The sequence below is a fragment of the Drosophila bipectinata genome, chromosome 3R, assembly GCF_030179905.1.
Source record: "Drosophila bipectinata strain 14024-0381.07 chromosome 3R, DbipHiC1v2, whole genome shotgun sequence".
In the NCBI taxonomy this organism is placed as follows: Eukaryota; Metazoa; Arthropoda; class Insecta; order Diptera; family Drosophilidae; genus Drosophila; species Drosophila bipectinata.
In genome coordinates, this window is record NC_091739.1 from 6,472,940 (window position 1) to 6,485,438 (window position 12,499).

At 42.3% G+C, this 12,499-nt stretch overlaps 1 protein-coding gene across 3 annotated transcripts in view; it reads left to right on the forward strand.

Moving 5' to 3' along the window:
* Dscam3 (Down syndrome cell adhesion molecule 3) overlaps positions 1–7,799 on the forward strand; it is a 30,362-nt gene extending 22,563 nt beyond the window's left edge. For 2 of the 3 annotated variants that reach the window (XM_017249756.3, XM_070281387.1), the window contains 15 exons: positions 16–226; positions 398–653; positions 736–879; positions 1,528–1,836; positions 1,933–2,088; positions 2,466–2,645; positions 2,782–3,156; positions 3,488–3,613; positions 4,154–4,469; positions 4,828–4,991; positions 5,236–5,484; positions 5,562–5,789; positions 5,893–6,127; positions 6,359–6,610; positions 6,750–7,799. In XM_017249756.3, coding sequence (XP_017105245.2) covers positions 16–226; positions 398–653; positions 736–879; positions 1,528–1,836; positions 1,933–2,088; positions 2,466–2,645; positions 2,782–3,156; positions 3,488–3,613; positions 4,154–4,469; positions 4,828–4,991; positions 5,236–5,484; positions 5,562–5,789; positions 5,893–6,127; positions 6,359–6,610; positions 6,750–6,801 — 3,253 coding nt within the window. In that variant the 3' untranslated portion in view covers positions 6,802–7,799. Of the gene's footprint in view, positions 1–15; positions 227–397; positions 654–735; positions 880–1,527; positions 1,837–1,932; positions 2,089–2,465; positions 2,646–2,781; positions 3,157–3,487; positions 3,614–4,153; positions 4,470–4,827; positions 4,992–5,235; positions 5,485–5,561; positions 5,790–5,892; positions 6,128–6,358; positions 6,611–6,672 lie in introns of all 3 variants that reach the window. The other variant, XM_070281388.1, reaches the window with a different exon arrangement.
* Positions 7,800–12,499: the final 4,700 nt, after the last annotated feature.

A 12,499-nucleotide genomic window follows, 5' to 3' on the forward strand; every position in this document is an offset into this window, starting at 1 on the left:
ATTTTCCTTTTTCAGTTATGACAGCGACCTTCGGGAAAGTGCTATTGTGGCGGGTCTGACACCTGCAACAACCTTCCTGATTCGAATGCAAGCCATTAACGAGATTGAAAGAAGCGCATACACAGAGGCCATTGTCCTGAAGACCCAAGAGGAGGCGCCCACCGAAGCCCCTTCCAATGTGCAAGTGCAAACAGGCGGCGAAAGCGAGCTAATTATTACCTGGCAGGTGAGTAAAAACCGCCCGTATTTTCCTATCTCTTGATTAATAATAATAATAAATAATAATAACAGACTATACAGAATTAATAAGACTAGATATTAGTATCAAAATTGTAAAAAGTTATGTCTTTGCAGTCACCCAATCATTTAAACTTCCCCATTACTGTTTGTTTTTCAGATTCCTCCGCGGGAGTCTTGGAATGGAGAGCTCATTGGCTACACCGTGAATTGCAGTGAAGAGAAGCAAAACATAAACTACATCAGTGTGGTGAACAACTCCCTGAAGTCCACAATTGTCAGTGGCTGGGCAACGACCAAGGCGACATTGCGGGGCCTGAGGAAGTATACCCGCTATGCGGTCACCATCCGGGCGATGAACAGCTTCGGGTCCGGGCCGTGGAGTGCTGCGATATTCGGAACAACTGCGGAGGGAGGTGCGTGATAATGAGCACACTTTGGCTTTGGGACTCTATCTGTATCTATGCATCTGTGTGTATGTTTCTCAATCTCTTGCAGTTCCGGAGGCAGCGCCTCAGAACGTGAACTGCACTGCCTTGTCATCGCAGAGTTTGAAGATTTCATGGCAGGAGCCGCCGCTCCAGTTTCACGGCGGCATCATACAGGGCTATAAAATTTTATATCGCCCAATTGTGCATCAAAGTGAGTATATACTGCAAACCCCGTACATACTACATAAACTCCGCCTTATTCCGGCTGCGGCAGTTTGCAGTTGGCACTTTATGACGCTGATTTTGTTGATATTGCCAGTGCCAGAGAGCGCTGTGCAAACAGCTATGGATATGATACGATATCCAGGCAGACATCCAGACAGCAGGATGTTCCGGGATAAAGTGCAAGTGAAGAGGAGGGGCGGGTTAGTTGCCCGACTTTATTGGTTTTGGCGTAGGGTTCAATGGGTTGGCGCTGTGGCCCATTGATGAGACTGCAAGTTGTTGATTTTGGCGCTGATTTATCAAATCTCATCGAATCAATAGTGGCGCAAACTGAATAGACATTGGTGTTGCGAGTTCATAAGTATTAACAAGTGCGGTTATTGCTTTGGTAATAGAAAGTAAAGTTTTCTATTTCTAATATAATAGTCATAATTGTGAGTTCTAAATCATTTTTATGCAATCCATTTTAAGAGTAAACTTCTGCATTTATTAGCCAACCGTACATATCTAACTTAACAATAGAAACTGTCATAAGCCTGGAATGGAAAGGCTATGGTCCGTCCTTTTTTGTTTTTAATAAAATTCTAATAATCCCAATTATTTCTATATTTGTCATACAAACCTTTTCCCGCAGTTGACTTCCCTGCTAAGCTGGAAATCAAACGCACCTCAAACCTGGAGACATATCTGCACACTCTGCATAAGGCCAGCAACTATTCCATAAGGGTTTTGGCCTACACAGCGACTGGAGATGGCCTGGCTAGCCTGCCCCTGTACTGCCAAACGGATGACGACGTGCCAGATGCTCCATCGGCCATTAAGGCGGCTGCTCTTACGGCGGATTCGATTTTGATTTCGTGGCTTACGCCAAAGAATCGCAATGGCATCATTTCGCACTACACGGTGTACGCACGGGAAGCAGGACGCAAGGGCCAGGCAAAAAGTGAGTATCATACAAGGCCCAGGAATGCCTTGGTCCAGCAACAGGAGGTCCTGACATGAATGCCATCGTTTGTTTCACTCTTTTGCGCGACTGCAGCTCACATGGTGCGTGTCGATGAGAACGGCTATCCGGTGATATTCGAGGCACGTAGCCTGGCCGAGAATCAAATGTACGAGTTCTGGGTATCGGCATCCACATCCGTCGGCGAGGGCGAGCCTACTTCGGTGATTGCCCAGGCAACCAACACAAGAGGTAGGCAGAGCCAGATAAATATACTACAATAAACAGAACAAAAGATTTGAATTTATGCACTTAAAAAAATTGTAAAAATTAAGAGAAATAAGAACCAAAAAAGCTCTAAAACTCCCAAAAATGATTTATTGAAAATGCCATTTGTTAGCTTCGATATAATTATTTATAGCCATTTACAAACTCTATTTTCATGAGTGCATGTATCCAAATAAGCTGGTAAATAGTCGCTTTAATTAAAAATTGTCATTTATTTTGCGCGCTGGCGAAAAGCCACCGCACCAACCGCAACATTTTAATTTCGCTCACCTAACTATATGTCCTGTGACTTTCTGTTGCCCACTTTTCGACTTTTACCTTCGAAATTGGACATTTTACAGCCCCCGCCCGCATCGCGTCCTTTGGCCAGGTGGTTCGCAAAGCTGTGGGTACGGCTCTGGTGCTGGAGTGTCTGGCGGTGGGGAATCCCACGCCCCGAGCTCGCTGGCTTACCCGGGATCGTCCCGTCACTTTTAGTCCGTTCTACGAGGTGACTAACGAGGGAAATCTAAAGATACACCGTGAGTAAACAACAAAAGTTTCAGTCTTGTTGCTGAAATGGCATTTTCTTATGGACAGTCTGCTAATTAAAATAAAATACTCCTCCTCATTAATACTTGCTAACGAATATGCCATTTCCTTGCCGCTTTCTCGTAGGCGTGGAAGGCAGCCTTTCCGGAAATTACACCTGCACGGCGAACAACCTCTTTGGCAGTGACGAGATCCAATACCAGGTGATTGCGATGAAGCCACCGGCCGCACCGCAAATCATCGTGCAGTACGCTTCCGCCGACAGCATACGGGTGAGCTGGGATGCGCCCGACGACGGTGGTGCTCCGCTCCAGGGATACAGCATCTCGTACCACACGGCCGGCGAGAGTTGGTCCAACACCGAGCTGCTGCCGGAGAATAATGCCTACACGATATCGGGATTGAAGTGCGGAAATCAGTACATTATAAAAATGTCCGCTCACAATATGGTCGGCTCTGGGGTGGCCAGCGAGGAAATTAATGTCTGGACGAAAGGCAAAGGTAGGCTGAAACTCGAACCATCCAATCCACAGCGGTCCTGTCCTGAATTCAAATTTCTTCACCGACCATAAAAGCCAATCGGTGAAGTGGCATAATGACTCCTTACTCATAGTTGAGGTTAAGAAAATAGATTCGGATCTTAAAAACTACTATTTAAATAATAAATGTCAGGATCAAGTTTTATGATCTCCTCCACCCCTATCTTTAATACCAAGTCCATTCAATTCATGTATTATTTTCTATGCTATTTTTTTGGCCTTTAGTGTACAGCTCTGTCCAGATTATTGCCTTTTCACATTCATCCTTTCACATTTCGGATTTTCATTTGCAGCCTCCCAGGCCCCGAACGGCAACGAACTAATTGCCACAAATGCGACGTGCGTGAATTTGAAGTTGTCATCGTGGCACAACGGCGGCTGTGGCATTCATCATTTCTCCATCGAGCACCGGCCTTTGGGTGAGTGAAAATTAGCAATGAATGCAATGCTAGGAATTTTCGATCAGGGTGTTTGAACTTACACCAGTTAAAGTGAACGGAAATTTAAAATTCACACATTCCAAACGAATTTATTGTTAAGATCTGAAATAATGGCATAGTTATTTTTATAAAAAACAATACCAGTTCTGTCAACGTAACAAATCATTTCAAATTACCCGAAACATTTCAATTAAAATTTGTAATTGCATAATTATGAGTATCCACACGTCAGCTTTTGCTTATGCTGTCTCCGGTTGTCCAGTGGCTGTCGCATAATTTCCTTTAAATTAAATACAGTTAATATAATTATTTTTGTTTTCAATTAACTGACCAATCTACAGCCATTTGTATTTATAAATATTTATCAAGTTAAATCGTAGTATGAGCCATGTTCAACGTGGCGTATGATGTACAATTTCCCTTTTTTCTTTTCCTTGTTTTTCCGGACACGCAAATGCACAACCCTATATGTAAAAATGTTTTTTTGTTTGTTTTTTTCCATCGGCCATCGCCCTTTAGGCGACATACGGTGGACAGTCGTCACATCGGATATTTCGAACGCCGAGGAGAATCGTGAAAATTTAATTTTCTGCGACTTTCTGCCAGCCAAGTGGTATCAGCTGCGTATCTCAGCTACCAATGATGCGGGAAAGACGACGGAGCATTATCATTTCAGCACCACGAGTATCGACGGCATCACAATTCCGCCACCTCCGGTTTTCCCCTCGGAAAACGATTTGATGAACAATCTGATAAACGCAACAAATCCAACCAGCGGTGATTGGTACTCGACGCTAATTGTCGTTGTCATCATCACCGTTTCCATCATCACGATGTAAGTGCGTCCTGCTTTCAGGCGAAATGGGTGGTACGGTGCGAAGGACAGTACGAATGTCCTGGATTGTCCTGGCCAGCAAAAAGGGGAATTGAATTGGGAATTGGGGACCAGACCTGCGCCTTTGGAGGTCGTAATGGCTTGCGAATGTTAATTAAGGATTTATTAACTATTCTGCTAGGGTTGATGGAGTTAACGAGCGTATATTTTACTGAGGGCTTTAAAATACCCTTTAAAGTTTAAACCCTAAGTGGGATAGTGGGATAACCGAGTTCAGAATAGTCAGATAGGGGTACACTTTTTACGCCTTCCTTCAATTATAGTCACAATTGAGTTTTATTTTATCTTCGTTTCTCAGAGCTCTGACCATCAAGCATCGACGCACCTTGTGCGGACCGATTGCCGAGGGCTACGAGTCCAGGGCTTTGCCCGGGGATTACAAGGAGGACCACGAGAACCGACGCAATCAGCAGGTGTACAGCGCCTCACCAGTGAAGACGGTGGACAAGGGCAACGAGTCCGGTAAGTCCATTAAGCTCAAGCACACACATGTTAAATACGTGAAGCAATTAAAACTTGGTGTAGCCTCAGGAAACACACTTATTTTAAAGACTGTGTCGAATCTCCAGTTCTTTATCTTGCAAGCATTAGAGGTCTAGATTATGGATTATACAAAAATGTTTAATTGGTTGTTTATTTTTCCTTAAGAAATAAGAAACAAAGTCTTATCCAAAAGTGATTTCTATTTCTGGTACCATTGAAACAGAAATGTACGAAATTTCACCGTATGCCACGTTCAGTGTGAATGGTGGACGGACAGGAGCTCCGGCTAAAACGCCTACACGAGCCGTGGCGGCTCAAACGCCCCTTGACTACACCATGCAGTTCAAGACATTTGGCCATCCGGAGGGCGAAAACCTGAATGCCACCGCCTATCCCTTGTTGCCTAGCTCCGGATTTGGGCATGTAAAAAGTAAATCCAGTTGGCACAAGCAGCGATACTACAATACAGAAGGTATATAACTTCTTAGTCCTATTTTAAAAATAATTCTTAATATCTATATTGTATGGTATATTATTTATACTTTATAGATGAGTCCACTCTGAGCAAGTCTATGACCATTGTGGCCGGCTCTCAAGCGGGTCATTCAAAGAAATCCAGTGGAGGAAGGAGCGCCAAGAGCAGCGCTGCCTGCAGCAGTGTGGTGGCTGAGTCCGAGTCGGACACAAGCATTAGCCCCAGTACCGAGTTCTCCAACATGCCAACCTATCGAGTGCCCTGCAAGTCATCGCGCAGCAGCGATGGTCGTGCCGTTGTAGGTGCGTATACGTAATATTTTTAGCTACTATAATTCCATGAAATTTTGATTAAATAACAAATAATGAGCTTTGTTATTTTATTCGTTTATTAAATATATTTTAGACATGTTCCGACCGGATTCCAGTACCGAGTCCAACAACGATCAGGGCTCACCGGCTCCAGAGAGACGGCACAACACACCACGCCACATCCTAGGAATGGGCATGGGAATGGGAATGGGCGGGGCTCCGGCTGAGAAGCGGAGCGGAGGACAACGCAGCCGGAAACACGGAAGCGGGCCACAGCAGTCTAGCAACCAAACGTTGGAGCGAAGAAAGTGCCCTGGTAGTAGCAACAGGTAGTTCAGGTACCTAAACCCTAAACAATCCAAATTAAATTAGTTCACAAAAATTAAATCAATCAATCAAAGAGAAATAGTAAAAGACGTATGACATTTAGCGGAATTTCATGATTTTTTTTATGAAAAAGAGAATTCCATTTGGTGTTGTACTAGTTAAAAAGTCATCTATCTAAAAAAAATCTATTACTTTCATGGATTAACCAAACCGGTTCCATTCCCTATCTTCAGCGTAGACAGTGAGGTCGATGTCGAGACCGCAGCCTCTTTGGCCGCCTCCATAGCCGCAATGGCAGGGGCAGAGCTCTCCGGCGGCTTTCGGCCACCGGCTGGATTCCACGACGGCCGGGAACTGGGAGACCAGAGCGATTGCGAGCGGGAGCAGCGGGCACTGGACCTGGAGGTGCAGCGGGTGATGGAGAGCACCGGGGACTCTCAGCTGGCCAAGATGGACCGGGAGGAGTTGACTTCACTGTTGGCAAGGTAAGGTATCTGAATCTGAACCAAATTGCCGCTTGACTGTAGCTTGTGTTGCATGCCTGTAGCGTCTATCTTCCCCGAACTTGAACTTGATCCTTGCACTTGATCCAATGCAAATACTAACCGCAACTGGTAACCCTAGGTACCACGAGAAGAAGGAGCAGGAGCGGCAAGAATACACGATACACGTATAATAGTTCTCACTGTACTTGGCCCACTCAAAACTACACACACGATGACATAAAAACTGTGGCATTTAAAAGCATTTAGCCCGAAATATAAGTTTACACGGCTGCTATTGGCAATATAAACTAATTTGTAAATAATTAATTAGCTGTTTGTACCGTATTTTTTATCAACTAACTCTAAAAAAACTAGGAGTCTATGAAAATGTATACTTTTAAAACCATTACAAGATGAGACGAAATGTTCAGTTCAAAGTTCTGAGCAGGAGCTTGTTAACCTGTTTAGAATATTTTTATTTCATTGTTTTTATAGACCTCTTAAGTGATCCTCTCGTTGAAAAAGTCTCAGTCTAAGGATAAAAAAGCGCATTTAGACGTTAGAATTTTCAAAATTAGAATGTAAACAGGCACCGAAGTTCTCGCACACTCGAGCAAATAAAAGACTATATCTAATTATAGAAATCTAACAGACTACTTATAACTGCTGTTGCAAGCAATTTCTATTGATATTGAAACTCCAGAGAGTACTGAGATGACTTGAACTGTATCTGCTAGCTAGTAATACTACCAACATAATATATACACATTAAAGCATACATAATTGCGTATATGTAATCCCATTTGTTGTGATAAATTAAATTGTTCTGGAGTACTCGTTGATGTAAAAAACATGTCAGGTTAATGAACTAAATAACTCGATTGACACTTTTGGAGCACCCGTAAATGATGTTTATTTCATCGATGTCATTTGGTTTTTAAGGACATTTTTTCATTCATATGTGAAAAGGAAATTTTACAAAAATCTGTTACTGCATTTATTGGATAACTAAAATAATTATGGAATTTAATTAAAAGTAGATAATCAACAATTAAATTGTATGGCTACCATAGGTAAAATATACATAAATATATATATGAAATACACTAAACTCAAATACTTATGTACGAGTGTACACATGAAAAGCTGCAGATACCGAAAACCAAATATCGGTAAATTAATTAAATAAAAGAGTGTAAAAATAAACAACATCAAATCGTGGTAATTTCATTAAAACCAAATTTACCCAATTCCAGCCAAAGCAAAGCCTGATTTTGGGTAAGAGTGCTCCACTTATCTGGGCGCCCAACCTCCTTTATCCGTCCATTATACTTCGCTGTCGATTTCCATTTTATCCGGTCCAGAGCTATGCAAATATTTATGCAAGCAAATGAGAGCAAACCAAATCAATCAAATGCAGTGCAGTCTAACCACAAGCCAGTGGTCGCCATCCAGACAAACTGAGCTGCCACCATTCGGGAGAAGGAGCTTTTCATTGCATATACATACATATGGATATATGGAAGTAGATGGGCGGCACGCACGCCAGTTGGGCAATCAGAGGAAGTTGGAGTTGTCGATGGTTGCCCCAATGTGGCTGCAATTTCACTAGGTAAACTCAACCACAAGATGCCTTTGACAGACGCCTGCTCACGCATACTGCAGGCCCAAACTTAGACACAGAAAAAAATAATAGAAATTTAAAGCGAAATTCAAGGTTTTCTCCTTCTGTGCCCCGTGACCTCTTTTATTTAAATGGCAATTTGATTATTTATTTACAAGATTATCAGAACTTTCCGCTAAGTTCATCATTTATTCCGGATATAAAGTATGTTGTCCATTTTTCAGTGTACAAACAAACAGACTAGAAAAGACATTAAACATGCATGGCATGGCGCAGCACTGTTTACCAGCTGTTTGTTGCCGACTTGAAACTTTGTCAATTTTCACAAATGTTGCCAACTTTTTCCAAGTCATGTCAGTAAGGTAACATCCGACCTGGGTTTGTATGCGTGGCATTGTGGCACATAGTAATGGGATTATCAAAGAGTTAGAAGGCAAATATGCAGGTAAGACATGGATACCTTTGAGTGATGCACCTTCCGTTGAGTATACGCAACGTGGGCCACTCGGCAATTTAAAATATGCTTTAAGTTGACATTCAGTTGCAATCGATCTGAGCTTTGAAACTTGGATTTCAATTTAAAGTTATCAAAAATGTATTTGAATAAAAGTATGTTTCTCAGCCTACCATCAATTAATAATTTTCATCCTCGTAATGTTTAACTTTCAGTTGGTTTTCCTAATGTGGATTTGTAATGTGTTTCGCAGGAACTTTTGAAAACAATGTGCCTATGCTTGATTAGAATTTCAGCTTGTTAAGCCCCATACCACAGATATTTATTGGGCAACAATATACAATCGCCCAACTGATTGCCAGGACATGTCGAATCTCAGTCAAGCGCAAAACTTTTACTAATTAACATGAAGTTATTTGCAAAGTTTGCAGTTCACGTATCGAACTGTTTATGGAGTCCGCACATTTGGGGCGTGTGTCAGGGCAAAGTTCGGGGGCTCTTTTGATTTACAAGAGCCCTGGCATCATCCTCATTGTAATCAAAACGGTAATTGGCTGCATGTTTGCCTGCCAGCCGCTCTTATTGTGCAAGTCTGCTTTTCTGCCGCTCTCCCGCTTGGCTCGGGCTCGGTTGCTATTAATTATGGTCTGGGCTGGGACTGGAACCGAAACTGAATCCCAAACTGAAACAGAAACTGGAACAGGGACCCTTACGCTTTGTGGCTACGATTGCCATCTAATTAAGCATGAAAATACAGACCGCAGCTGTGAAGAGGAAGAAGACAGTTTGTTCAACCAGCTGAAAGTTGAAGTGCACTTAAGGCACATGCAAGTTTTATTAGGCCCGGCGAATGCTTCATTTTGCAGGCAAATGCGAAAGTCCAAAAATCGATTTTGCAACCGCACGCATGACAGGCACTTTGGGTTGTCGTATTTAGGCTTAACGCTGACATGATTCTCGATTCTAGCTGAGGAAACTTTGAATCCTCTGTCTGCCCTTCCGCTTGGCTGGCTTACGACTTGGCCAAAATCGATTTCAATTAGTTAAAGCTGCAAGGCAGGCAAGTCTACAACAAATAAGCACAAAATTGCGAAGGGATAAATTTGGGTGGCAAACACACTGGCAGGCAATCAGGTCCTGGGGCGCCACCACCATCAGCACCACCAACAACAAGGACAATAATGCAATTTAAGCAAATTCAAAACCCAAAATTGCAAGAGGTTAGTAGTACAAGCAGCCCGCTTGTTTCCATGTAGTTGTAATGCACACAGGAAGCGTACACATGCACACACTCGCACAGGACATACAAAAGGTGCACTCAAAGAAAGTATAATTCATGGTACTATATGATAATTTGGCTATGATCTTAAGGTACATACTATATATGTATATATATAAGTAATAAGTTATTTGGCCAAAAAAGATTAGTTGCAATAATTATTGTTCTAATCTATTTTTAATTTAGTTTCGTATTCATTTTTCGGCTGAGTCTTTAACCTTTTTTTGTGAGTGTATTGGCCATACAAAGCAGGATACTAGGCAACCACACTCCTGATGCACTTGCATTTAATAACGACCCCTACGGCCTGACCAGGCTTTGACCGGTTTTCACACAGAAATTAAAAACTTAATTGAAGTTTTGGCCAACTTTTTGTTATTTTTTGAATATATTGTTTTTCCTGTAGAATCCTTTTTAACCGAAGGTCCTTGTCAAACGAAAACAGAACTAGGAAAACACTTAGTAGCAACCTATTTCTTCAACTGTATGGGCCACAGATAGTTCGGTTTGGTTGGCCTTCTGGACGCAGGACATTATCTACAAATGCCGGGCAAATGCAAATGTCTTTTGATGCATTTGCACATGGCGCCCAGCTGTGCTGTGACCCCTCAGAGTTCCGCCCGCCTCGCCAATCCAGTAGATTGAAATGCAGCTTGCTCCTTCCTGCTGGCCACTGCCTTTAATTAAAATTCTCAAATTACTAAAGGTAAACGACTCTGGTTGCACACCCATTGCCTGCCCTGTCATAAATTGCTGCAACTGTTTTAATACCGAATGGTAGAGTATTTCCTGGTTTTTGCCCTTGCCGTTGACTTGCTGTTGATTTATGCCCGAAAGATATTGCAAAATACATGGCGACGTGACAAGTCCGACGGCTTGGTTAATAAAATAAATATAAATGTCAACATATTTGATGCGTCCTTGGTGTTTCAAATTAAAGGAAAAATGTTTGGTGTTTACATAATAGTTTAAGCTGTATTCATGGAATTTAATGGTGCTCTTCAGGAAATATTATTGCTGCTTATTTCCTCAGACCTTAGATGTAAAAGGATTTGTGGCAGCGCGAGGAGCAAAGCGCCAGCAGTGCAAAGCAAACTGAACATAATGAGCAAGCGTGGATCGCCGGAGTGGAGCTTTAACTGGATGGGAATCGGGATGGGAGTCAGAAGCCAAAGCCACAGCCACCGCCACAACCGCCGCCACAGAAATGCCAAACAGCTGCTGCCAAAGGCACTTGATGCCGGCTCTGTCCCTGGATGTGGATGTGGGGAAGCTTCATCCTTCACCAAAGGGTGGAGGGCTTGTGTGTTCATCCTTTATAAAGACAGTGCATAAAAAATGCAAAGAAGTGTTACAAATACAAACAGTCAGGGAGACAGACGACCAGACAAACAGACCGTCATGAGTAGATATATGTACATACATACGTACATATATACGAATGTATCCAGCCAAGTGCAATTCATGTGGGACTCACTTAAATAAAGTGCTTTTGCATTGCCAGTCTGACTGGTTGGCTGGCGGATGCGGATACGAATGCGAATGCGACTGCCGGATGCTGCAGTGTGGCAAGACCAGCTCCATGATTATTTGAATTATCACAGGTTTATCTGTGTGCAACATGTGCGACGTTGGATTCATTATAATTCCTGGCACCGTTCAACTATTTAACACAAAAGCCTTTGTCGATTTCGCTTAGTAGTCGCCAGTTAAGCGTTCAATGGAATTAAACTGTTTCACACGCGCCAGCGTTGTTGGAAACGCAAACGACGTGGGAAGCTCAATCACCCCCTAAACTTAGAATTGGTAATTTCTTTCAGATTGTGTGTTTTTTTTCCGACGTGCTTTGGCCATTGTTTTTGTTCATTCAGCTCTGATCGGTTGCCTGTTCCATGTGGATTCGCCTTGCATGCAATTGCCATTGATGATGTCGCATCTGAGAGTCGTTGCAATTGCCTGGGGCACATTGAAATCGATTCAGTTGAAAATAAAGCCAATTGACTGTATAAGAGAACATTTAAATTGAAAACATTTATGACCGTAACCGAACTCTGGATCCGAATGGTGATGGCTACTCACCCAGATGGCATTACTTTTTATAATATTTAAATTATTATTATTTTTTTTGGGAAGGAATAAAGCCCTACTCACTTTTTAGATTATTTCTGTAGCGCATCACCCAATTTTTATGAAAAAATGTGCTGCCGTTAAGCGTATTAATTTCAAAAGATTAAAATTTTAAAAGACATTGTTAGTCTCTTTTATTAATAAACTTAAATCATGGCCTACAACCTTGCTTCTTTGACAGCTATTAATAACTAGTTGGTAGGTTTTTTGGTGCACACACCCATTTGTTTTCGTTTTAGCTTAAATAGGTGAATGACAAACTATGCTTTACCTTGCCCTTTAAAGTCCCTTATTAATTTCGGTTCGATAAACAAGCTGCCCATGAATGTCAAGCCCTCCCAAGCCCTTTACACCCCAGACTATCACATCCCTGTAATCAATATTATTACAATATTTCCCACAAAA